The sequence below is a fragment of the Dromaius novaehollandiae genome, chromosome 9 (genome assembly GCF_036370855.1).
Source record: "Dromaius novaehollandiae isolate bDroNov1 chromosome 9, bDroNov1.hap1, whole genome shotgun sequence".
Lineage (NCBI taxonomy): Eukaryota > Metazoa > Chordata > Aves > Casuariiformes > Dromaiidae > Dromaius > Dromaius novaehollandiae.
This window is the reverse complement of record NC_088106.1, coordinates 14,582,131-14,608,818: the sequence shown is the minus strand read 5'-3', so window position 1 is coordinate 14,608,818 and position 26,688 is coordinate 14,582,131. Positions and strand designations below refer to the sequence as shown.

At 44.4% G+C, this 26,688-nt stretch overlaps 2 protein-coding genes across 3 annotated transcripts; one reads left to right on the top strand and one right to left on the bottom strand.

Annotated features, from left to right (window-relative positions):
- The first annotated feature begins 2,530 nt into the window (after nt 1-2,530).
- TMEM207 (transmembrane protein 207) lies at nt 2,531-7,109 on the top strand. Of its 2 annotated transcripts, XM_026093459.2 has the most exons (6): nt 2,531-2,641; nt 2,751-2,827; nt 4,659-4,696; nt 5,155-5,205; nt 5,653-5,795; nt 6,773-7,109. In XM_026093459.2, exons 2-6 carry the CDS (start codon nt 2,753-2,755, stop codon nt 6,919-6,921), a joined length of 456 nt encoding a protein of 151 aa, XP_025949244.1. In that variant the 5' UTR covers nt 2,531-2,641; nt 2,751-2,752; the 3' UTR covers nt 6,922-7,109. The 2 variants fall into 2 exon arrangements, with proteins under 2 accessions (XP_025949244.1, XP_025949245.1); XM_026093460.2 differs by lacking the exon at nt 2,531-2,641 and having other exon boundaries at nt 2,649-2,827; nt 5,155-5,196.
- Nucleotides 7,110-12,507: 5,398 nt separating this feature from the next.
- On the bottom strand, nt 12,508-24,250 carry CLDN16 (claudin 16). Its single transcript, XM_026093448.2, has 5 exons — nt 23,963-24,250; nt 18,880-18,982; nt 18,095-18,259; nt 16,777-16,968; nt 12,508-15,941 (listed from the first exon to the last, which is right to left on the bottom strand). The coding sequence occupies exons 1-5, from the start codon at nt 24,074-24,076 to the stop codon at nt 15,802-15,804; spliced, it is 714 nt and encodes a 237-aa protein (XP_025949233.1). The 5' UTR covers nt 24,077-24,250; the 3' UTR covers nt 12,508-15,801.
- Between the last annotated feature and the right edge of the window lie 2,438 nt (nt 24,251-26,688).

The window sequence follows — 26,688 nt, the reverse complement described above, 5'->3', positions numbered from 1 at the left end:
GAAACTGGGTGAAATCAAAAGCATACCTGAAAATTATCGTATTACAGTCAAGCAAGGAAATGTCATCTTTTCTAGGGCATGTGCATGCAAGGACAAGCTCAGTTCCTGAAATTCAGACCCCTAATCCTGCCATGGCCCTGTCAGATTTGGCAAGTTAAATCAACTTCCCCCAGATTCCTCCTGTCTCCCCATCTTATAACTCTTCTCTTGAAGCCCAGCAAGACCCAGCCCTAGGTGAAGGTGGTTACTGTAGCAATTCCGAAAGTCACCCTTTGGGTGATCCTCGAATTGCACATCTTCCTCCCATCAAAAAGACCATGCACTTTAAGCAAAGAGATAATGGGCAGTCATAAATTGCTATATGTTTCAATAGTTCCTGATGCTGAATAGGAGATGCATTTGTCACCTAGCAACGATATAAGGTGACTAGCAAATAACAGATTTTTTATCTAATGACTGTGAGTTAACATCTCTCAGAGAGCAGCCTCCGAAGTCCACTGATGAGGTGTATGTAATTCATTGAGGAGGAAGGAGAAGCCAAACTTTTTATCAGTAAGTGGATGAGGAGGCATCAGGGGTTACCTTTCATATACGTACACATATGTGTAGATATCTCCTCTGGGGGGGAGGATGACAAAAAGTCTGGAAAAATCCCCCAGACTGGAGTTAACCATTGGACACAAGGCTGTTCAGAGAACGAGTCTCCCACTATTGCAAAATCTGAAGGCAGCAGCATCGCAGTAAGGGGAGCGTGCACCACGGAGCTGGCAGGAGGGTCCACAGCCCTCTGCAGGTTTCAGTGCAAAGCTCCTCTTGGCTTTCTGTCAGAGCCTAGCTCACTCAGAGCCAGTGCTAGGGCTCTTCATTATATTCATGTGTTCAAACTGCTCAACAGATCACAGTCAGGAAGAGTTTCCCTACTGTGAAGCAACATCTTTTTTCAGTATGTGGGTCACCCCTTAAGCAAAAGTCGGGACTGTTCCTAGGCCCCTCTTTTAGCCAGCTCTCTCTCCTCTGTGACTTCATTACTGAGAATACAGGGACAGGATCGACAAATTGCCACCATCATTTGAAACCTCTGTATGGGACCAACTGGCGAAAAACTTCAAAATTTGCCTTTAGACCAGGAAGCCAAGTAGTGGCAGAATTCAATTCTTTCCCTTTTCCTCCAGAAATGGACCCAGAACAGAAATTACATGTTATTTTTCAGTGCCAGTGCCCCCCAAAATACTGGGGGATGATACATTGTGTAGCTCTAAATTGAAAGCACTGAGATGTTCTGCACTGGCATGCTGATAGAGGTATCTCGCGGGAGCATGGGGTGAGCTTCAAGGGAAGTAATTGTGAGAGGAAGAAATCTGAAATTAGCTCACTGATGGATGATCTCTTTGAAGCCTGAAACTGTAAAAGTCACAAGGTTCCCAGCAAGGCTGTGCACACTTTTTATGCTGCCGGATCTTTTTCTTCTAAGAAAAAAACTAAGAAATGGGTTTGGCAATCCACTATTGAACAAAATTGAACAGAAATCACCTGAACCAGGATACCAGCATGTTCAGACCATTTACACTGAGTAGTGTGTGCACTTAGCAGCATCACAAGAGATGCTGTTTCTCAGAGTGCATCATTTTAGAGGCTTACCTTTAATTAGTAGTGAACTAAAAGTAAACGTTTGAGAACATCAGGGTTTGGACTGGGTTTATCTGAAACTTTAAACAATAAATAGATAGCAAACTTGGCTTGAGTATGTGTATCGCTATTGCTTAAACTTCTCAAACTTTTAGTTGAAGAAAAACAGTTTTGTCAATCATTACTAAAGTAATGGCATCATGACATAATGTTTAACTTCCGAATCAACAACTAAACATATTCACAGCAACACCTTTTGTGTTAAACCTGGAAGAACCAAAGTTAATGGAGCATTTGAGCCATGGGCTGTAAACTTTAGTGACAATCTATTACTGGCTGTAGAACAAACTGGGGTTTTCTTTTTTGAGGTGATCAGAGCTGTGGTACAAACCATTTTCCATCTCTGGTTTGCCTACATCATTTGGATGTATCTACCAGTCAGGATCAAATCCATACCAAAGCCATATAAGTTTTTGGCTCCCAGGTGGCTTTTGCTTGTATTGTATGATGAATTTTTGTGTCCCTTATGAAAAACTTTTTTTTTTTCTGATGCATTTTTTGGGGATGCCAACCCCTGGCAACTGCATATCAGCCAGTTTTGTAGTGCTGGAGGAAGCTGTCTCAGGCTGAGAGGGGTTTCCTACACGCCGGGTGCAGTGTTTGAGATAGTAGCCCATTGGCACAGTACATGAGAGATGGATGGAGGCAGCACTACTTTTACTGTAATGCCAGAACTGCAGCTGAAGGCAACATATAACAAAAGCATGGCTTCAGGATACAGTCTCCACTGGTTCTTTATATGTAGCAGGCCCTGTTAAATACAGCAATGGGTTAATATTGAACTGAGGTGCAACAACAGGAATTTGTGAACGGCTATGAAAGAGCTGAAAAAACTGCAAGGTGCTGACCTTAAATTAGTGCCTATTTAACTTCTAGCAGCCATTTGAGTGTGTCTGCGCAAACCAGAATTCATTCCTGGGCTAGCGGTAATTTCTGAAGCACAAGAAACCATTGGGTAATGTATTCTGTGGCTCAAGGCACAATGTGTAGAGTTTTAAAAGCTCCAGATAACAAAGAGTAAAACATTGCTGCAAACAAAGCTCTACATGCATCTCTTTTGTTAGTGATGTGGAGACCGCAAGCTTTGTGTTTCACTTCATGGATCACAGGCACTGGAATTCTGTGTTTAACATTCTTCCAGGTAACCAAATCTTTCACTGGGACCAGATTTTGATTTTAGGGATTGGGGGGCAGGGGGAGATTTCCACGTCTGGAGAATTTAGTCATCAGTGCTTTTTTTTTTTAGAGGTGGGGTTTTTTTTTGTTTTTTTGTTTTTTGGAGGACCTGGTAAATTTGGGGAAGATTTAATATTCACAAGAATTCTAATTAAAGCAGAGAAAACATGAATACATTAATCCGTTATTCTACCTATTGCTATTGAAATGGAAGATCATGGATCTTCAGCAGCAAAGGTGGGTGTTTAGAGGCATTAATAGACTACTGCCTTAGAGTGGATGCACCTTGCTGCAATATAACTAAGCTGTGGAAGCTCTGCTGAGGTTGTTTAAAGAATGATAAAAGAGAATCCAGAGGTTGTCATACAGCCATGAAGAGTGCTCTGGCCACATGTAATCACAGCAATCAGCTGTCTGGTTTTGACCTGTTACTCTAATAATCAGTCGAAGAGAAAAAAAAATCAAAATATTCTGCACCGTGGTGCATGTATGACATGGCAAATTAGCTCAATTTTAAAAGGATGCATCTGGAAAAGTTCATTTTGAATTTTCTGTCTTTTTTCCTATTCTTCATCCAAGATTCAACCGTTCGTTAAATTCCATGGATAATATTTTATTTGAAAGATTTGTTATGCCTAAAGACCTCTGTTGAAACCGGAGACTGATCCTGCTCCCATTAAACTGAAAGGTAGTGTGTACATGATCAGGCATGTTATAGAGATTTGTGGGGTGATATCTTGTTGTTTATAGTGATACAGGGTTTGCACAACAAAACTCTTACAAAGAAGCCCTGTTAATTAGAGTTGTAATATGAGATTTGTCCATATAGAAATTTCTAAAACACAACAGAGCATTCTGTTGACTCTAAGAAAGACAGAAATCTATATATGTTTTAGATATATGCAGAAGGAAATCCAAAGTAAAGTAATGATCCGTAAATTATATGCTAATAAATCTAATTTCTTCCATCTTGCTTATTCTTTTTTCCTCATGTTATTGCAATTTTGTACATGATTCGAGGTTTTTTGTAGCAAAGTTGGGAGAATGTTAAAACACATCTAACACAAGTCATCCAAAATTTGTACTGAATGTGATTCAGTCTCACTGATGAACCCCTGTGGTAGCTTTTCACCCAGATAATCTGAAACAGAGGCTAAGAGGTTTGCATAAATAAGCTTACTTGAGCGGAGGGTAGAAAGTATGCCTGAAAAACAAGTCTCAGGTTCATATATTTGCAGTTGCAAGTACACATACCTGAAACCTGACTCTAGGAATGATGCACTACTGCTATCCTAAAACAGAAAAAGCTGAATAAACCGAATGTCCGGTCAAAACAGCTCCAATTTACAGCTACATTCACAATTCACCACAGGAGAAGAAGCTACCAAACAAGAATTAGTCATGGAAATTCTTCAGTAGTCATTTCCAAATAACCAATTCCAGTTCTGTAAACATGTCTCTGGTACTGCTTTTGTCTTTCTGCTCTTGGACTTCCCTCTTTCACATAAAAAGAAGTGCTTTCCCCTCGGCCTAGCTTTCATCTGCAAACTATTGAATTTATCAAGCTGCCTGTGAGATTATCCACTGATTTCAATATGGGCTGGATCAGACCGCAGACACGCAGAGTTAAAAGCTCAGTCCTACCGCGTCTAGGGAGATGACTAGTTTTCATCTGTCAGATTTATACAGCTCAGGAGTCAGCTCTTCCTCTCCGTGTTCCCGCTCCAAGACAAGATCGGTAATTATACTGGTAAGAAACCAGACTTGCCCTCTCTGATTTACGTGTGTGTTTTCAGTTAGCAGACTCTGAACCTGCCTGTGAGCTCGGCGAGAGGTGAGTGTTCGCTCTCTGCTTTCTCACCCAGTCCAGCTTCTGCAAGGGAGGGGGCGGGCAGCGCGGAGAAGAGGCTGCACCCAGCCATGCTCTTCCTGGGGGTGCTGTGCTCTTGCCAGGCATGCAAACACGGAAAGGGAAAGAGGGCTTCCAGGAAAGGTCACTTGGTTTTTCTTCCAAGAGAGGCAGGGAGAACAGGGAAGCCTGCAACCATTTGTTTGGCTGGGGACACAGTGAGGCCACTGGTGACGGGTGCATGTGGTGAAGGGCAAACCAGCTGCATGCTGCTTCACACGTCGTCTGCATCTGCTCCCAACAAAATAGAGATATTTCTCGTAGGGATCCCTTGATGGAGGAAAACTTCTCCATCCCGTACTTATGATGATGTTTTTCTTCATGCTGATAGATGTGTACCTGGACCCATCATGCTGAACTGAAGGTCCCTTTTATGTTTTCAGTGTTAGGTGTGTCGAGCAGAGTGATGAAAACCTGAGCATCTGGTATGTGTGGTAAGTTTCAAATCTGCTTTAGAGAGAAAACTGGCAAATAATATCCTTTGATGGATATATGGAGAGAAAGGCATTAAGAGAGACTGATAGCTAGAGAGCATTGCTCCTGGGCTGTCCCCGTGTTCTGTCTTTATCGACTAATGGGAATCATTTATCCATATCCTCCTCACTGTATGCTGACAGCTGAGCAGGGCAAAAACAATGAATGGTTTCAGGGAGAAATGTTTGAATTTTCAGCCAGCATGAAGCACTGTGTGCTCAGCACTGAGAAATTGGTTTCCATGGACTTTGATTATGTCCAGTATGCTGGTGGGGAAAGCACAACATTTAACAGCTATTTGCAAAATACATTAATGAATATGTTAATTTCAAGACGCGCAGCCATCTGTCCGTGCTGCCTGCAGATGGTAATCGTACGCCATCCTCTCTGTGCTGCCTCTGCTTCAGGTTCCTGCTGCTGTTTTTCCTGGCCTTGCTCCTGTCCTGTGGGATCCTCTTCTGCCTACAGTGTTGGCTGAAGCAGCAGAGTTGCCTTCCCCAGCGGCATGCCCTGGCCGTGTTTGCACTCAGCAGCTCTGATGCCTTTTGTGGTTAGTCCTCTCTCTACCTACTGTGGGATCCCACCTGCCCCAACAGGCTCCTTGGAGTCCTCTCCAAAACCCGGTAGAAGGAATCCAGGCTTGGGTGGGAGCTGGGCTGCAGCTGGGTGCTGTGTTTCTCGTTCACTAGGTAAAGCAGTGTAGTGACCAGCTTGCTGGTCTTGGAGGGACGCTCTGACCATGGACTCAAGGGATAAAGTTAGCCAGATCCCATTCTCTTCCCTTGCCTCTCCTTCAGCTGAACTCAGTGCTGTCGGTGTGTGTCTCATGCTCTGACGGTACCTAATCGGGACCCAACCATGCTGGCACTGGCGGGGAGCGAGACCTTCTCCTTAGTGCCAGGCGGACTCTGTAGTCTGATGCTCCTTGGCTGCAGGCACTGCCTGGGGTCAGGCAGCCCCTTCCTGTAAGTAAGCTGAATTGCTCACTCAGGCAGACTTCACAGGTACTCTTTAGCCACCCCAGCAGTCAGCTTGAATGGCTGATACACTCTGGGATGAGTTAGAAAGTTGTCTTAGTGTATCCTGTTCCTTGCAGTAACTGCCTCAACATTTCTCCAGAAGAAGCCAGACCTTCTGGGGGCTGGGCTGTAATGATTGTGTAGCACCCAACACTGGCTTGGATTACTGACAGTGACATCAGGCTGGGCTAGGCAAGAGTCCCTTGAAGAATAAAGCCTATGATCTGTCATTAGACTAAGCCCTTCCCAGAGGAAGCTTTGCCTGCTTTGTGGGTGGCCCATGGACAGTGTCTCCACGGGGAGGAACCACCCCAAACCCACCCAAATTCCTCTGTTCTGGCATCTTGCATCTGCAGTTCATGATGAGATGCCTTATGATGCCATGCTTCAAAAATGTCTTTCTTGTTTCAAAGTGGTCTGACAGCTCCTCCCAGACTCTCATCTCTAATCGCCACGCTTCATCTTCACTCCTGCCTGCTGTACAGTTACTGCTTTGCTTTTTCCTCAGTGACTGAAACATCTCAGTGTCCATTTTCTGGATCTCCGAGCCCCTGTGCGAATGCAGAGATGTCTTCTTCTCCTGCCCCATGTTTCAGCCTTGGGGAAGCTGAGTTGCCTCCATCCTATGAGGATATTATGAAGGGAAACAAGCTCTAGGCACCACATGCTGGCTGACTAGGATTCCACTTGCTTTGCTGGAGATCTTCCATTATGCTACAGTAGCGTGAGAGCAAAATCAGCCCTTTCCTCAAGCTGGCCAAGAGAATGCATGTATTTCATTCTAAATTAAAAGTCGACACAAAATGTAACAGAATAAATGCTAAATGCGTGTGTTGAATCTGTGACAGGGGCTCGGGCTGACATTTTGATATGGTTCTGAATTTCAAGAAGCTCCCTCAAAGATCTGTCTATACCCAAGGCTTCTGGCACATCCCCCAGATTTACCCCTTTAAGGCTGCTTGAGCTAGTACAACCCTGTGTGTTTTAGGACTGAACGCTGATAAATGACTTCATAGTTGCTTCTCAAACTTGGGCTGCCTCCTTTACTCGGCGCGGTGCCAGCAAATGCCCTTTGGCAAAGTCACATTGTTCTACTACATCGTAGTGCAATTGTGCCACTCTGTGATGAAGGATTGTTTGCCACATTTAAAATATTTAGCACAACATATCAGATTTGTCTTGTGCAAAATGCAGCAAGTTTACAGCCAACAGAAGGAAAGCAAAGAATGGGGATTATGGGGAGAGCAGCAGCAGCAGGAACTAGCTACAGAATACAAAAGTGGTGGTTTTTTTCTTATTTGAGCTGTTCTTAATTTCATGGTGACTGTCTGCAATTCACTATTCTTGCCCTAGCATTGCAGGACAACAGACTTTGTACATCTCAGGACCCACATGGCAGTTTCTCACAGCCATGAACTGTGGGGTCGGGAATTTGGTGCTTAGTTACGGAAATTTCTTAGCCGAGAAAATATCATTTTCTCTGAAGTGATCACTGCAGAAAGGACTGGAAGAGACTTCAGGAGGTCAGCAGACTGCCTTATAACCAAGCAGGATTGGCTCTGCCTAAGCCATTCCTAAGAGTTACTAGTCTGACTAGTTCTTAAATTATGGAGGAAAGTTGTAGAATTTTCCCCTGATCTGGATTCCAGATGAAAATGAAGATTTCCTGTGCTCTCGGTGGGGAGAGCTCAGGACTGCATTCAGACTCCTTTGTGCAGAAGCTGAAGGGTAACATCACACCTGGTGCCATGCACCACGTGCCTGGGGAGCCACAGTCACCAAAGATGGGCTTGGAGTTAGGACCATAAAAGACTAGTTGTAGCCCACAGCCCACTTCATACTGCAGCTCCCCACCTGTAGAGTGGGACTAGTACCAGTCCCCCTGCTCAGGAAGGAAACTGAGAAGATAAGACCATTAAAGGTTATGAGGTGCTCACATATTCTCATAATGAGGCCCTATAAGTACCTTAGCTAGGTAAAGAATAATAGCATATTTTGAAAGACAAATTCTCTACCTGAACAACAGCAAATTATCTCCATAAAATCTTATTTTAGAAGCAGCCTTTATGTTTGACTCTTGTGTGAAAGGAAATTAATATTATTGTAGCAAAATCAATGTTTGTGCCAGCAGGCTAAAATATTATAGGGTTTATTAATAAGGAAAATTAGCAAGTACAGATTCAGCCAGTGGAGAGGCTGAGTGATCCCTGAGTGTCCTTTCACTCGATGAACTTAGTAAGAATTGCAGGTAATTAGCACCTCTCAGGATCAGATCTTGTATATACATAAATATTTCCACTACTCAACCCCTTCAATTTATGCCCTGAAGCATGAGATTTGATTATGTTTGTCGCTTCAGCTTGCATAGCCAGCTAGCAGGCATTAAATCAGCAGTCGCTTCCTTCAAACCTACACGCTGCATTTGCTTTCAGTGACCCTTTCTTGGAAGTGAACTCTACAGGTTGTCTGCATTATATGCTGTGTAAAACATTATTGTCTCCTGCTTATTAATTGCTTGCTTCTAAATACTTTGCTGCCTTTATTTTCATTGAATGTCACCTTCTAATCAGATGACAGGAGAGGCTAACAAGCAAGGGCTGCTCAGTTTTCAAGGCCTTCATCAGTCTGAGACCCTCGTTCACAAGGTCCAGTAAGCAGCATTCATTACCCAGGCTCTAAATTCTTCCCCCGACACCCAACAGAGGGCAAGCGAGACTTTCAGCAGCATACCAAGGAGGCTGTTGCTCTTGCAGAAATGTTCATAGGCACAGGCTTGTGTTTTCGTGCTACTAGTGTGCATTAAAATGCATTTGCATTCATGTTTGGGATATCTTTTTTACTCAAAAAGAACTAAAATGATTCAGTCAAAATTGCGGTAGGTGGCTCATGGTAGAAATAGTCAGCAAGCCATTGGCTATCACAAAATTAGGCTCAAGCTGGAATTGCCAGCGTGAGATTACCCGTCTGCTGTGGTACTTGTACAACACAGTGGGAGGCCTTGGCTCCTCCAAAAACCGCACAAGAGCAGGAGCCACCTGCAAAAATATTTCATGAGGGTTTTTTTTTTTTTTTTAATTGGGCACAAACCAGTCTTCCTGCTGACACTGAGCAGGGAAGGAAAGCACCCTGCGAGGGCTCTGATTGCCCGAGGGTGGTGGTTCTGCTCCCATTAAAAGCCTATGGGGGAAGGACACGGGGAACTGGTTGTAAGGCTGTGAGAAAGAAGGAGATCCCTTACCAGCCTGGCAGCTTGGTGTGGTGTAGCCCCCCACACATGCTTTCCAGCAGACAACGTGCACCCTGAGGACAGGAGGCAGCATTACCTGGTGGCAGAGCTCTGAAGTTTATGATGGGACCTGCCCTACTCCTGCCACTGCCTTCCCTATCACCTCGGGCCTTGGTTTCCTTCTAGTAAAATGGAGAAAGTGTTGGTTTCCTTTCTTCTGCAAAGGTGTTTGGAGTGGCCCCAGCAATCCACCATTGCCCTACGACTTCTCCCAGCCTGCTCCTTTACCCCCAGGTGCTCCAGCAGAATAGGCAAGGTCTCTCCCATTTTTAGAAAAGCAGCAATTTACGCTTTTGTAAGCACTTAGCCTTAATGAAGGCAGCTAATGCAGTTTGGCTGACATTTCTGGAGATAAAAGGAAAGATGAGCCGTTTCTTTGTAATTCAGCACCTTAGAATTGAGTCTATTTCGGAAGTACAGAGAAATTGCGCTTGTTCTGCTGTTGCCCTCTGACTTCCACTCATCCTGTAATTTACAGTGCCTGTTAACTTTGAGAGGACATGGCAAACTGCTCTAGAAAAATACCAGAAAACACCGGAAGGCAGATATATTAGTGAGGGAACTTGTCATCAGTAAGGCTTGATAGGGGAAGATGGAAGCAGTGCAGAGGAGCTAATTGCTTGGTGACCATCTGGAAGCAAAAGACAAAGGGAACATGGGGAGGCAGCGCGGCTGGACTTTCACCTCTACGTGTCAACAGCTGAATAATAAAGTTGTAAACTAGCTCTCAGGCAAAATACAGTAAAAACAAAGGCAGATGAGTCATGACAGGGGATCAGTCTGGGCTGCCAGGAGGGTTGCACACAAAAAGATCAGAAAATGATAGAAATGCTCATTCTTCCTCTTTCTTTCTTTCTTTCTTTCTTTCTTTCTTTTTTTTATTATTATTATTTGAAGACTACGGATTATGGTCTAAAGTCTTTTGCATAGGGAGAAGGAAGATGAGATCAGGGACAGATGCTCGTCCTCTTTGGGTCACTAGATGGCACAGTTCTGGTTCTTTTCTTTCTGCCTGAGAGGCATTTTACAATAGGGAAGGACCCAATAGCTGCCGGGAGAAAATTGTCCTCAGCAACCTGTAACAGTACAAGACAGAATAAGGCTCCAGGAAAGTCTGGTTCGAGCTTCTTGTTGCAGATGTCTTAAGAAATGGTATCTTTGTCTTCCTTCCTCCCAAACTGAAGTTCTCACTCCTTCAACAACGCCCTGCAAATGGCTTTTCCCAGCAAGCACCCCATACTCCTCCTAGTTACTGGGTCAGAACATGAGGCTGTTGGCTATATCAGTTTTAAAACTGCAAATGTTGGCAGTCCCAAATCTTCCCTGCCATCTGAGAGCACAGCCCATGTGCAGAAAGGATGATTATCAGCATGATTATAAGCTTATGATCTGAGAACTCGTCTATTCAGTCCTTAGCTCTGACATGACTTTCTTCTGTGGTCTCGGGCTATCCGTTTAACCTTGCTGCCTCAGTTCCCCTCTCTAGGAAATGGGGCAATTAGATTTAAGTGCTCTGGGAGTCTGGTATTAGTCATGCTTGAGCAGCTTTGAAAGAAAAACCCTCTAAGTGCCATGAGCTGTTGTGGGTGTGATTAAATGCTTGCCCACAGTATTTAAAAGCTGCAAAAGACCAAACTGTGAGGGTCCAGCCCTAGCTGAGAGTTGTGCTTCCCCAACCTGTATTTTGTGGTGGGATTTTGTTTCATTTTTCTCTCTTTGCACGTTTATAAAATGATCAGAAGTAAATGTGACAAAACTGGTGGTTACGTCTGCCAGCTGTTGAAGAGCTGCTGCTACAGTCATGCAATGGGGTTTCATGCTTGCAGCTAATGCCACAGTGCCTGGATAGCCTCCAAGACCAAACTCCACTTTCCCAAGGTCTGGTCCTGTTAGTACTGCTGTCTTTTATGTTTTCTTCCAAGAGAGAAGTGATTTCCCTCCCAGGAATCACAGCAGATCACCTGGCAAATCAGCTTTCTAGGTGAAGCTTGGAAGTGGGGTTAGAGATAAATGTGACATTCAAAGCCAACTTCACTTAATATACTTCAAAATATTACAGCTGTGTAAGAAAAAATAGCTTACTGAAGTACCATTCTTATCTGATGAAAATAATTGTTCAAATCTTGTGAATTTGCTCAAAAATCACATGACAATGTGCATGAAAAGAGAGGAAATCCATATTTTAGAAAATATCCATGCATCTGCACTAGGAGATAGTCTAGCTCAAAAGGTCACAATAAGAGATCTCTATTAACAAGGCTGATTGAGATAGTGAGAGGAAGAAATATTACTTGCAGAAAATGACAGCTACTGCAGATGTCATTATTTTATTATATAACTATTGCTTACCTATATCAAAATGGGAAATCAATACCTATTTGTAGGGCATGAAATAAACTTATCGAACAGCTTACCTACAAGACATTTCTATTTTCCATAACCTACAGCTAGCTGGAGCCCTGGCAGGCTGCAACAAGTGGTATACAATCAGTGGAGAGGGTGATGCGGAGCCCTGAGTTGAAGGAGACATCACAAGACAAGTACAGCGGGAAATGTCAGTGTCAGGTCTCAGCTAGGTCCCTGACTCTGCCTATGCCCTGGGAAAGGAAGCAAAGAGACTAAACCAGACTAGATGCCCAAACATGCAAAAATACTTGTTAGAAGTTAGTGGAGAATGCTAAAAGCTTTCCTGTTGACACTGAAGGATTAAATGTTGAGCCTTAGCTTGAAATTGCGACTGAGCAAAAAGCCTTGTTAAGCCATCAATAGCAATTGGGAAGACAGAGTGAGTCTATTGTAGTATCATGACCCCACTCCCCTGCAGCAAGCTACTGCTGAATAGGATGTAGATAGGAATTTGGAAGAACCAAAGAAAATGCCTTAATACCTGAGCCAACCCACAACATCTTTAGCCTTAGGGACTGGTTGTGATTTTGAAAGAAAAAAACAAGTTCTGCTCACTTTCTGGGTTTTTTATTGCTATCAAATAAACAACAAAAGTAAAATAGAGTGGCATCACAATATGACAACAAGCGAATGAGAACTGAACGTTGCAGTCCTGAAATCAAAGTTACAATTAATCATTGAATTAACAGTTATATATTAACAACTGATCAAAACATCAGATAGACTCTCAGCAAGATTTGAATAATGAAGCAATGCATCATTGGACTGGTTGTTACAAAACCTAGGGGTTACAAACCTAGGAGTGACCATGACCTGTTCCTAATCTTCTTGCACAGTCGATAGATCCTTAAAAGTTATCATGCAATGGGAGGAGAATGGGGCAAGGTTAAAGAGTTAACTCTTATTCTACCTATATTCTGCAGAAAAGAAAGGCTCACAAATATTTCTGCAAATATTTTATATATACATATATATTTGAGGAGAGTGCACCCTGGGTTAAGATTGCATTTGGGGTATGCATATGCCTTGCCAGTGCATCTCCAAGAGGAGCACAGGGCTCGAGGTACTAATGAGACCACTCCCTTATATTCACCCCTGGCCACATCATAGATATTTAGCCCGTAAGTGTCCACAGAGCCTCTGCTTGGTGTGACCCCCGCATTGCAAGTCCCAAAACACCTCCCATCACCCTAAAACAAGCTGAAGACCATTAGGACAAAGGCCCAGAAGTTTCCCAAACTGCACCGTACCCCAGAAAAAGAATAAGAGAAATCAATGGTCTGAGATCTGCAATTGCACCTGCATTAACAAGTGATCCCGGATTATTCGCCCTGGACTAAAAGAGAGACAAATCTTCCCAGCAAGAGGTGATCTCTTCATGACTCAGAAAGAGCTATAGGAAACAGCAACAAGAGGCTGGCAGGCATCCCTGAGTATTAGTGATGAGGACTAACACACTGTCTGTGCAGTCTGGGAAGTATTTAATTCAGGACTTCGGTCCCAGTGATGCTGTCTTTGCTCAGCACCTCCCATCGAGGAGCGCTGGATGAGTCAGGCTGATGCAGCCTGTGGAGTCGCAGCATCTCTCCTCCTTTGGACAGGCTGAGGAGAGCACTTGCCTCCCAGGAGAGGAGCAGGAAGACAGGAGTTCCCTCCTAGGGGCAGGAGCTCAACACAGCTCTGCCTCTGCAGTGGATTTCCTCTCCTCTCCCTCGTGGCTTGTCCCCGAAGGTGCAGGGGTTCAGGGTCATAACTCAATAATTAGGCAGGCGTTTGGCCCAAAAGCTGGTTCACAGAGCCCCCAGAGCATCGCTCCCCGTGTACGCAGTTCCAGTTACATCTCTGTCACGAGCACCCTGCAGCAAATACACGCTTCTGACATGACCGTGCAAAAATAAAAAAAGGTCTGGATGCGGCCTTGCCTCTTCACCTTCCTGGAATAGCAGGCATAAATTCCCATTGCTTCCAGATCTCTTTGTGCGTTCTTGGTATAATCTGTGAATTCATCACATTACACATAACTCTTGTACTCCTCATCTCTCAGGACTGTCACTTCTCCTACTGTTTTTTCATCTGTTCAATATAGCTCAACTCATGCCAATAAGTTGCCATCAGTTTGGGTAATATAAATATCTGAAAACTGAAACAGCATGAACTTTGCACACACAAAGCCTCCCTTGTCTGGGAAGCAGAGCTGCAGCTAGGGTGTCTTGCTGAGGTGATTACATTACGGTCTGAACCTTCTGCAAGGGTGGTTGAGCCTGTAGCGAAGCCATTTGGACCTGCTGCTGTCCTGCCTGCTCTCAGGGCCTGTTTTTGATTTGATCAGGAGCCAGTCACTATTCATGTCAGGACTGAGGTCTACATTTTCACTGCTGCTGGTCAGTGCTGTGCTACAGCACAAAATGCTGTTTCCAGTGTAATCTGTGAGAGGATTCAGCCCCTCATCTTCTATCTTGGGGGCTGTCAGAGATATCTTTTGGGACACAGCCCACACAGGTCTCTAGCCCTTTCCCTCCCATCTGCCTCTGGCCCTGATAACATAAGGAGAGCTTCATGCTGCCTTGTGGGAGGAAGGTAGTATTCCCCATCTAGCCCTCCCATCACACACTCAGTAGAGAAAGTGTGTGCCTGGTGAAGCCTGAGTTGCTATGTTTCCTGGGAGTGTGCATGCCCCTCTTGTGACTCTACTAATTTTAATCCACTGCCCCTGAGGAGGTGCATCTCTGCAGAAGGTCTCCAGGACTTTTCTCAGTTTCTGATGCCTATGATCACACAAGATGGAAGAAAGGACTGGACTTGGGCAGTTCCAGCCAGCCCCAAGTGAATTGTGAGTCAGCTTCTCTTCCCTTCAAAAGCATTGAAGGGCTGTCAGCATTTCTGCATCCATCCTTGGGGAATGTGTTAAAACACATGGGGTTTTTTCAACCCCTTAATGAAGACATGGCTGGAAGTCTAGCCTCCTCCAGCCTGTGGCAGCCCAGATTGCAGTAGACAAATGCAGTCCTTAACTGGATTTAAAAATCTTTTGATAGAAAGGGGTAGAAGATTTTACAACTGTTGATCCTAGTTTCTAGCTGACATATCTGTCATGCATAGGGAGAGATCTCGTGTGTTCGCTCACTTCACTTTTGTACAGGCAAAACTTTTAGTAAGCAAAAAAGAAGCTGACAATTTCCAGATCTCAGCAAGTCTCGTGAATCCCTAATGTGCATTTTAATGATTATTGAAAAAGACTGTATTTTGCAGGGAAGGATGTACCTGAATTTACAGTATTTTCTCAGTGTAGATGTTCATGGGCCAAAGATACAGCCAGACGTTTAACACAACTCTTTATCTTCTGCTGGACTCTCAAGCTGCCTCTAGGAGGAGAGCGTATCCACATGCTGGCTGCACAGATTCCAGATGTTTGCCAGATGATCAGTACTCCTCTTAGCAGAAGCCTGCGTTATCTGGTTTGTATGTTCTTTCGACACATTGCCAGACACGGAGCAGATCCGTCTTGTAGTATGGGGATCGTTATGCTGAACAGTGGGGTCTGATCCAGGAGTGGCTGATTTATCTCACTCATATGGAGCCAAATGCTGAAAGAGTTTGTGTATTTTAGTCTGTGCTTATGTGAGCGGCCTCAGTACTCAAGACAACAGGAATCCCTAAAGCATGGTCCTTCTTGGAGATTACTTTCTTGAAGGAGATTTTTTATTTGAAGCTCTCATAATGCAAACATTGTACCATAAAGCACATCCTTGAAATGTAACTTAGCGTCCATATCACAAGCACCTTGGGTCTCTGTACAATCCACAACAAATAAAAGTAGAGCTTTTTCTGGTGTGTTTGCCTGCTCCTCATACTCTTGTGTCTATTGCATACATTTTGGCAGTAGCTGTTTGCGTGGATGGCAAATGCACATTTGTTACAATTGTCCCAGCTGGGGAATAGTCTTTCCTCAAGGACTGAGCAGAATGAAGTATTCCAGAGTTGGTGTCTGTGATGCACAAGGAGAGAAATAAGACCTTCTAACAAGTGTTTGGTGACTTTCAGCTGTAAAGCTTTGAAATACAGAGAAAGAAGCATTCCAAATATCGCCAAGATACAGTGTAATAACACATTTTATGTCATACTCACACCTCAGCTCCCACCTGAAGACCTTGATGTGCCTTACAGTGCTGCTGCAATAACACTATTCCCATTTTGCAGCTGAACACACTGCAACTGGGGCTGAGCAATCATTTAGGGGTATCTGTGCAGTACTGGAGCTCCAGCAATGTTTGTGTGGACCAGTTCATGCTTCCACAAGCACTGTCAGATTTCCTGGAGCCCGTGATACAATGTTTATGCTGGATGCATTCAAGCTGCATACAAGAGCACAGATAATTCTTGATCCAACATAAAGTCTGCCAGAAAAAGTGTGTTTATATCAGGGTCAACCATTTCAGTTGTATGGCCCTGGTGTTCCTGATCCAGGACGAGGAACCCTACCTACTATCTCACCAAACCTCTGCTTCCAGCACAATGGACATTCTCCAGTGACAAAGCCAGAGAGACGGGGAGCAGTTGTCCGCCAGCCCAGCAGTGGCCTCAGAGTCTAATGCCTCTCCAGAAGGCGATGCAGGTCAGTGTCCCTATCACTCCCTACAGCACCACACCAGTACCCTCACAGAGAAGTCAAAGTTGTAGAGAGCACAGAGACCAAACACCCATCCCCTCCCTCCCTGCCTCTTAGAGACAGTCCCAGAAGAATGCTCCTGGCTCTGTGCACCTGTAGCAGACCCTGAGCCATTGCTCTCTCCCTGTATTCCAGCCCTGTGACAGTTCCTCACCTCTGAAGAGATACATGCAGCAGGTGAGCACAGCCCCAGACAAGAAACACCCGAGGGACCCCGCCATGCCAAGCCAGCATGACCAGCCAAACTTGTACTGGATGCCCAGAAACACATTGTGGAAGACCAGAGAGGAGCGCTCCACGTAGACGTCAATGGCATACCACAGCGAGCCGGTAATGCCTGGGATACCTGCAGGACGGGAGAGAGGTGCCACACAGCGCTCTCATGTACACCACAGTAATCACGAGAAGATCGCAAATATAAAATCCACCAGTTATAGTCTGCTGTCTCCTGGTTCAGATTTTAGGCTGGGAAGAAACTCCTGGGACATCAGTTTTTGGCCCTAGCTCTGTCTCAACCTGATCACTTTGCTTAAGTCACCTTGTCTCCTGCTGATATCATTTGGAGTGTTTTCAGGGCAGAGTTTGTACCTTGTGGGTTTGCACTGTCACAGATATCAAAAACTGTTATCATTTTTTAAAATTTCTTCTTTAAAAGGGAGAAAGCTCCTCCCTTCATAGCTTCTTTATCAGTTTGTAAAGTTGCTTCAAGATTTTAAATTTCTAATCTATTTATTTTGACTTTCAAAATTTTGACAATTTTTTCAGACAAATTGTGGGAGGAAGAATAGAGGACATTTAAAAGAATCTCTCCACGTACTTTAAATGGGCTATCAGTGGTTAGGATGAGTTACATATTAAATCTGCATATGCTAAAGCAGAGATAGCTGTTCAGTATTGGCATAAAGTCAAATGAAATGACCTAGTACCCTAGTTGGCAGTCTGTTTATTTTCATATGAAAATTCTCCCACTGGCTGTAACAGCAAAACACCTCAGTCCGTCAGGCTTTTATCACCTATAAAGGAGAGATGTGTTATTATCCCTTTATTACAGATCAGCTGCAGAGATTTGGGGCTAAATGACTTGCCCAAGGTCACACAATCTGTGGCAAAGCTAGGAACTGAACCAGGATGTCAACATGTTTCTAGCTCTCCAGAAATCCAGTCTCTTTGCCAGGTCAGCACTGACTTCCTCCAAGTAGAGCGGCAGTAAGTGAAGTCAATCAACTCAGCAGCCAACCCACCTGGTCAGTAAATGAAATAAAAGCAGATACACTCAACTAGCTGCTGTTAGAGGCAGGCAGTGAATAGTGGGTAAGTTTTATATTGCACACATCAGAAGCAAGTAAATTTCCTTCTCCCATGTTTACCCTCCAGAAGATCACTCGCTCCTCTTCCCAAAGTAAGAGAAGGCTTAACAGCTCCTCCTTTTGCTAAAGGGCATCCTTCAGGATGGATCCACAGTGGAGCAATACCTGCAATGAGCAAGGTAACTCCGGACACCATGCAGATGCGCAGCTTGATGCGTGGCTCATCTGGTAGGAATTTCACACAATCTAGTCCCAGAAGGAGGAAGACAAATCCAAATCCTGCCAGGATATCTGCTGTGATCATCATGGCTCGGGTCAGCACCAGCTTCACTGTAGGACAAAAGCAGATTGTTCTAGTGCACAAGGAATGAAAATATTAGTGGGGTAATTGGGTCAGATCCTATGGGAAAATATTTTTCTCGGTGAAACTTTCTTCATCTTCCCCTGGACGTAATACATTACTGAAAAAAGAAAAATGGCTGTCATTTGTAGATGCACTATATCATCTTTCGCTGAGAATAAATGCCCATTCTACATGCAGGGCCAATGAGAGACCATCTGTCATGCTACTGATTCAATCGTATACTACAAGCTTGTTTTCATCTACACTTTTGCTTGCAAGGAGTCTTTTGCACTCTTTCAAGCAACAGACAGCATGTTGCCCTCTGGGTGCTGTGTTGGCCAAGGATGACTGTCAACAAGGACTGTGCTCTAAATTAAGCACCTAGGGATTAGCAGATACTGTTTGCATTGATAGCCAAAGCATGGGCTCAGGCCAAAATGTGCTGAGGACCTGCTGACCTTGACATAGCCTGGTCCCAGCAAGTGACCAGAGCTTCTCAGCACCATGTGGGCACCTCGAGTCCAAGCTACTGTGAGAAGGAGATGTTCACACCATCGGGATCAGGGTGACATCCCTCCTTGTGGAAAAATCTTTCATTCTTACATACCGGGGTGCTCGGCGAAGATGGAGTCATACTCATCGCAGGTTTGGATCCCATCAAAAACATTTGTGACACATTCCCACCACAGGCCACGGCATTTTGTACTCACCTGTGGGTAAAGAAGAGGAAAAAAAGATATTAAATGAATATACCCACCAACCAGCAGATGGTCAGCTAAACTGTGCAACAGAAATCCTGGTCCAGTTATGTCAATGGCAAACTGGAGCTGTTTAGCTTGAAGAAGAAAAAATGGCAGGATAGACAGAAAGGACAGTATTTTCTGTGTCCTTGCTAAAGTTTTAAATTAGAGCAAAGGAGATTCAGATTAGACATTAGGGAAAAAAAATCCTATTGGTAAGGAAAAAATGCTGAATTAAACTGCTGCAAGAGGCTGTGGGTGACTGTAATTGCAAATATCTAAGAGCAGGTTTGATCACTCCTGCCAGATGATTGTCTAGGCTGAGCTGGGCAGGGCTATGGACGAGATGACCTGTGAATTTGCTGACCATGTCTCCATTCCACCCTCTTCTTGCTGAGATGGCCAAGAAGGAAGGAGGCTGTACAGTGAAATGACTCGGGAGCATGAGTCACAGAGGCCGGCATTTTGGTAGAAGCTGGGAGCTGGGAGTGCTGAATGGGATGTAGCCACAGCGTGATAAAAGAGTGTTTGCTGCAGAGCAGAGGTGTGAATGTGAGCCCCTCTCCAGAGGCCGGTGGAGGGCTGCCCCCAAATGACTCAGCTGTAAACACGGGCTGGAAAATGAGAGGCAGTCGGCTCTGACACTAGCCCCGGGGCTCCACGTGTGCTGCCAGCTGTGGGGCCGTGCGTGACACGAGTGAACCACACTCATCACTGAGACATCCAGACGTGGGCAGACGTAGCAGCAGCAGCATTGCTGATCATCTCAGTGCTGCTGAAGACTTCGATAGCGTTCCCAGCCCAGCCTTCCATAAATCAGTTTCATATGGGAGGTATTTTCATTAGCAATGCAAATATGGCAACCAGCACCTCTAAAACATTCCTGGGATTGCTCATACAAGGAGCAGAGATAATGTCGGTGCAGCTTTGGACTCAAGCCTGCCTTTCTGCTGCAACAGAAACCCCACCGCAGTTTACTGACAGAGAAATTCCGACAGGAAATGGGAACCGTACTTGTTTGGATGATTCAAGAAATTCCTTTTTCTTATGCTTTGTGCATCACAAAGGAGATAGTGATGTATCTCAACCACTTAATAAAGTCCAATACAGGATGCTTTGAACTCTTTAGCCAATCGCAATATAATATACAAGCCAAACTGTACAGGTTTTCTATGATACTGCAAAATGGATTAAAGGAGAGTAAAAATGACTAACTATTTCAGACTTGCAGAAAAGACACTATTCATGTTTGAGTGAAAACAATCTGCTCAGTTTGTTTTGTGAACATAAAACTAATTGCTTATAATTTTTCTTTTTTTGGCAGATTTAATGAAAATTATCATGAAAATGAGAAGCATTGAGAGAAAAATCTGGTTTAATTGAATCTGTTTTTTTCAAGAGAACAATTTCATGCAAAACAGTTTGACCTATTTATATTAGGCATAAGCTTTTACTGTGTCCCCCTTAATTCAGCTGGAGTTCCTCTTCTGTCTTAATTTACTACCATTCAGGCTGTGCTTGAAATTAACATATTTTCATTAAATTGCATTTTGTTCCACTTGTGTTTATACCATTTTGTATTCCTCCCATATCACCTTAGGCTTATTCATATTACTCTGCATTCAGCTACTGCTCTCAGGTACTTCCTTACTTGCTGACATTGGTATTATTTTTAAGAAAATCTTACACGCAGCATCTTCACCTAAACTATTAATAAAGGGACTAGCACGATTCAAGACTCCATTAGCTCAGTTAAATCTTGGCCTAATCTGTGAAACAACCCGCTTCCCAGACTAGAAAACCTTGCTGAATGTTTTTTGTTTGTTTCTTGGGATGTTTTAATTGTCACCTACTAGTGCTAGTGCTGAGCTTAGGCAAAAATAGAAGAGATCAAAATGCTGCCAGAAAGACCCCTACTCTTCAGGCTTTAGTAACTCTGCGTTTCTCCTGTCAGGGCTGTGCTCAGGACCCATCTCAGTGCAGCACATGCACAGCCAGCATCCCGTTTCCTGGTGAAGGAGTGATGGGAACAGGCCTCAGAGGGGGGACTCGGACCAGCCTGAGCCAGCACCATGCTACTCCGCTTTTCTGTTACCTGCCTCTTAACCTCCTCAGCCCTGTCTCCCCTCTGCTTCCGGTACTGTTTGTCCTTCTGGCTTGTTCAGCTCTTCCCAAAGCATCCACATGCTCCATCCCAGCAAAGCGCCCTGAGCAGGGAGCAAGGCTGCTTAGCAAGCGCCGGCCAACAAGCACGGACTGTGTCGCTCTCTCCTCCCGTGGGGTTTCCAGCCGGGGGTACCTGCCTTGGCACAGACGGATGGATAGATGGACGATCTCCGTCCCGTGGCCAGATCTGTGCACCATGTTGGTAGCACTAATTCCTCATCACTTCTTCCCCCGTAGCAGATCTGCTCCAGCTTCCCTGGGACTGGCCAAGGACTCACCCAGGAGCTACGGATCATGGTCAAAATGCCTCATCTCCCAGTCGGATTATGAAACACATTCCTGCGACCTGCTTTCCCTAACACAAGTATGCATGTAAAACATAAACTGTATAATGACTATAATATATATAACTATAGCCTATTCATAATGTATAATCAATAGTAAAACACAACTAATATAAAAAAAATGACAAAACAAGCACACATTTCCCCTTCTGGGGAAAGCACAGAGGACAAATATGTGAGAGACATTAGTCATGGCATTTTAATGCATTGTGAGAAGGTGCTTGCATACAATAATTACGAGCTTAACACAAGAGTAAAACAGACCATGTGTAACAGTAGTGGTAATATTTTTAATCCAGCTGTAACAGGGAGGGACTGACTGTACACAACAATGCCTGTTGTGAAGCAGTTTTATGGCTTTTTCTAGCATAAACCACTGCAAAAAATTGACCCAGGCTTGTCTTGATGCTCACACTGAAGGAGACTCTGGTCAACACTGTGAGTACATAGGCAGGAGGTGAGCTACAGCAGCTGGACAAGCTACTACCACTCATCTGAGCTGTGGCAACTGAGGTTTCAGGTTGTCCAGATGCAAAGGAAAATGCACCAGCCCAAACTATGTGCTATGTTTCACTAACTTGCTCGTTCCTGAACTGTGTACCTGTCCCAGCAGTGAGAGGCTCTGAGCTGCGCTCAGGCTCCCTGCAGCGCTTCTGGACACTGCTGCTCCAGCAGTCCCTGGCCTGCTTCTGCTGGAAGTCGCTCCTTCATGGCCTGACTGACAGAGAGAGGCCAGGTGGTGATATCTATGCTGGAGGATGGTGATCCTTTCTCCTGAAGTCAAAAGTTGCCAGAATTACTATTTTTCCAGCTGAAAACAGGACTTGTGGATTCCAGGCCTTTCTGGCCATTGATAATTTACTTGCGTTCTCCCACCTAGAGAGGCAGTGAGTCATTAGGGCCATTAGGGAGCTCGTTCTGTCATGTATTAAGGCTGGGGGCATTTTCCTCCATTATTTAATATTCACACTCAGAGCAGGAATGTGAGAACAGTGGTTGCTAATGGCCAGACTTGGTGTTAATGGAGCACTTAGAGACAGCCCAGCACAGGTGCCTTTGTGCCAAAAAGACAAGGTGACAAAGCCTCAGGTTAGGGGAGTTGGTTCTTTCCCGGACGCAGGAGCTGGACTTCCTTCATCCATTTTCCTTGGAAATGAAGGCAGTTTGGGATCCATTTGGCTATGCTGCACATAGTGATATCCTCAGCTGACTCCAGACTGTTCACGGCCTTCTGAAGTGAATCTAGAATATCTCCTAACCAGCACTCTAGAATATATCCTAGCCAGCATTAGTGGGTGCACTCTGTTTACCCTGCAAAGAGGCTCTATGATCAGACTTGCTGACTGTCAGCAATCCCATTGCATAGGACCTGTGATTACCTCAGCCAGGGTTTCTTGCAGTATAGAGAAAAAGCTGTTTTCCTGGTAATATTTTACCCTTTTCTTTCTCAGAGAATTCATCACTTTGTCACAGAGGCAGCAAGTCACAGCAATTCCCCTCTAGCCAGCAGTCTTGAGCCTGTTGTGTGCAGCCCTTTCTCTGTGCTTCGTTCTAACTGCTAAACATTATATTGCAATCACTGGATCCAGAGGAGCTTGTTTTCCTACACTGGATAGCAGATAGAAAGTTTCTTCCTGATATATGCAGCCAAACTCTGCCTTGGAAGGTTTTCCACCTTCGTTGCATAAATCATCAAGTTTTCCAGGGAGCAGACTGCCATGCTGCTGCACTGCAGCCCTTAGGCATACAGAAAGTGCTGATCACTCTGGGAAGAAAAATACAGACTTGCAGTACTGAGCGGTGGTGAAAGGATGACTGTTTGAGGACTGGAGTCTATGGGGCACAGCTTGCATGTATGTGTCGTTCTGCTCCCTTGTCTTTTGCCTTTTACTGCAAAATACCTTGTTAATACCTTTCTGTTATGTGAGAGTGCTAATGTCTGCACAAGTTTAAGCAGGTATCTTTGAGTCCTGGATCTAAGACCAGTCCCCACGCTCCCTCTAAACTTCTGCTAGTCCAGTAAGTCAATGGCTGTGGAGAAAAAGACTTGAAGAGCACAAAGGTACACCCTCGACTCTTCAATCAAAAAGTCTGACATACAGAATTAAAAACAACTCCAAAATATCCATGCAGGCTGGAAATGCAGGCTAACCGTACTCCAGTTTATGCACATTTGAACCTAGAGCCTGTAGACTTTTCCTGGACTTACTAAATGAGAGCAGAGCCTGAGTAAGAGAGCCTAGCAGAGAGAATTACACAAAATGCCACTTTTCCCCTGCTGCTGGTGGAGTCATTCATTTTTTCATCTATTTTCATACAGGACAATAGACGAAAATTTCCTGAGGTTGGTGCGATGATGCCAGGAACCCCATGGCCACATCAAAACTCTCCCTAAGACACATTTGCTTTGGAAAGCAGGCCATCCTCACCCCAATCTTACCTCCAGGGAGTCATCAGCATTCACCATCCAGCAGTCTGTCCAGGTAGATGCTATCAAAAACCCAGTAGAAAAAAAAGCAAAAAACCAGGCAACATACTGGAGGAAATACTTCATCCCAGCAGGTGATTAGCACATCCAGGGGCTTAAGAAAAACAGTGCCCAGTTCTTGCTCTTAAAGCTGGAGCAGAGGTAGAGCCTCAGCGTCCCAGGTCACCACTACCCTCTTCCAGTGGCCATAAACAGTGGGAATTTCTCACTTTTGCCAGGGCTGTTAGTTGATAGTGGCTGTGGAAAGCAATGTACACCTGCAACATGGAGGGGAGGAGGGTCAGAGAGACCTCCCTGAGCACCGGAGCTGTTGCAGCCAATCAATCAGCCTTGCATGCCTGGGTGCAGAGAAATGGAATTATGCAGTAGTCACGTGCAAGTAGCTGGAGTCCTGGACCTCCAAGGAAAGAAGGTGTCATTGCAGATTTTTGCGAAATAGAGCTGTGATTAAAAAAAAGAATCAAAGCTTTTTCTTTGTGACTTTCTAGAAGTTTCAAGCACTTCTAAGGTCACACACAAGAGCACCCATGTACAAGCATACACACACACACACGCACACACACACGCACGCACTTACACTCTTGTTTATTCCTGCACACTGCATAGCGTAGCATGGGGCAACTATAAAGTGCATTTATGTAAATTCCCAGCTCCTTTTGGTTACCCTGTGGGTCTCTGATGCACTGATGATCTAGTTCAGTGCAGAAGTGTCTCTAGGAAGGGAAGGAAAAAGATAGCAATCAAAGGCTCTTGGAGCGAACACAACAACCACCACCAGCCACTCCAACACAGATATGGAGCTTCACATTCTACATTTAAGCCAAACGCATATACTCCTCATGCCCTGGTATTTCATTTGTTCATGGCCTGAGTCTGGATCACATGAGAGAAACCTGAACTACTCACGCCAGTGACAACTTGGGGGATTTGGGGGTTTTTTGGATTTTGCCTGTTTATTAACTGACATTGCAACATGCCTGATTTCCTGCAGGCTCTCAGGGTGAGTAGGGAAGGGGCAGGCCACCAGGGATAGAATGGCAGGATCTCCCTAAGGAGGCTTCTCACCCACAGCGTCCTCTCACACAGGGCAAAGAAAACTGGCAGGGCTCCAGGGCACCTTCCAGGAAAACCAAAGGGAGAGCAAGACTAGAAATTCCTCCTATTCCAAAGGTATAGATGTACAGAAACCAGCACATTTTCAACAGTCTGTATTTTTGGAAGGAGAAACCATAGAAGACTATTTCGAGATTTGCCTTTACTACACAATTCTCCAAGGCAAGGCTGAGGACCAGATTCTTGCTCTGATTGCGATTTTGCCTCTAATCTGCTTTCCCAAACCGATCCTGCCTGTCATCTCAGCTGTAACCTGCAGATGGAGCCAATCGGTACTTTTACCGAATTGCTCAAAGCTTGTTTTCCCTTCTCCAAGATTTTCCTCCGAATATAATAGCAACAGCAACAACAATGTATCATAATACAATAATATTAGATATAATACAATGTATATATCTATTATATAAAATATAAACTATATATTAATATAATAATATGTATATAATCTATATAATTCCTATCACAACCTTGTGAAGCAGCATTACTGTTAAAAATCTTTTGCCTTGATCCTAGGATCACTCAGTTCTTCACGGGCCACACCACAGAAAAGGTTCTCAATGTGCTTCTGGGGGACACTGGATAAAAAGGAAAATTCCTGAGTCAAAAAGCTAAAGTGTATAGAAGTCTGTGCTGCTTTAGCTTTTCTGCTCTGTGTTTGCTAATTCCATTCTTAGAAGCTGTCAAGTGAGGAACTTTTCTTCTTCCTTCTCTGCCAGATGCTTATCCATGGGGAGCCATGTCTTGATATGGTTCTGTGGATATGATGCTTTTTTGCTGAGTTTTCATTTCTAATTGTCTATCTTAACTTTATGGTTTCCTGTGACAGGGGCAGGGTTGTGTTTCCAACAATTCTGACCCACAGGTACATGGTGTTGGTCACACAGGTCCTATAAAGGATAATAACTTTCATTAGCCAAGTGTATAGACCTTGCACTGGTATCAGACAGCTGCTGACAATATGCATCATCTTTACTTGTCTTGCACTTTGTTAATTAACCTGTGGCTGCACCCATTTTCAAAACAAGGTGTTCTAGCCAATTGTTATTATTAGTAACTCATAAAAAGTGGTGTGGTAAGCTCAGAAAAGATCTGAAAAATCTGAGTGAACCTTCCAACAAATAGAATTAAATCCTTACAGGTGGCAAGAGCAGAATGAGACAGTAGCAGAGCCTGGACTAGCAAAGAAATATATTATAGCCGTACTCTAGCCATTCCCTACTCTGTCATGCTGTCCTGCACTCAAACACAAGCCTCTGAGAGAAGATAAACTCAACTAGGGAGAATGGGGCCATTTTTCCTTATTTGGTGCATGCTGGAAGTGTGCCTGATACAAGCATGACTGAAGTGGAAAACAAAAAGCTCTCAAGGCAGAAGCAGGACCACAGTAATATCCAGAGTGGAGTTTCTAAGCTTTTGTAATGGGCATGTCCTACTCTGTCCTAGCTTAGCATGTCAGATGTCTCCACAAGTCAGCTCAAGCAGCCAACTGCACTAAGGGATGAAGGCAGCACGTTCAGGAATCAGTGCTGCCTGTGCTTCAACCCGTCTATCCCTAGCTCTTGCAG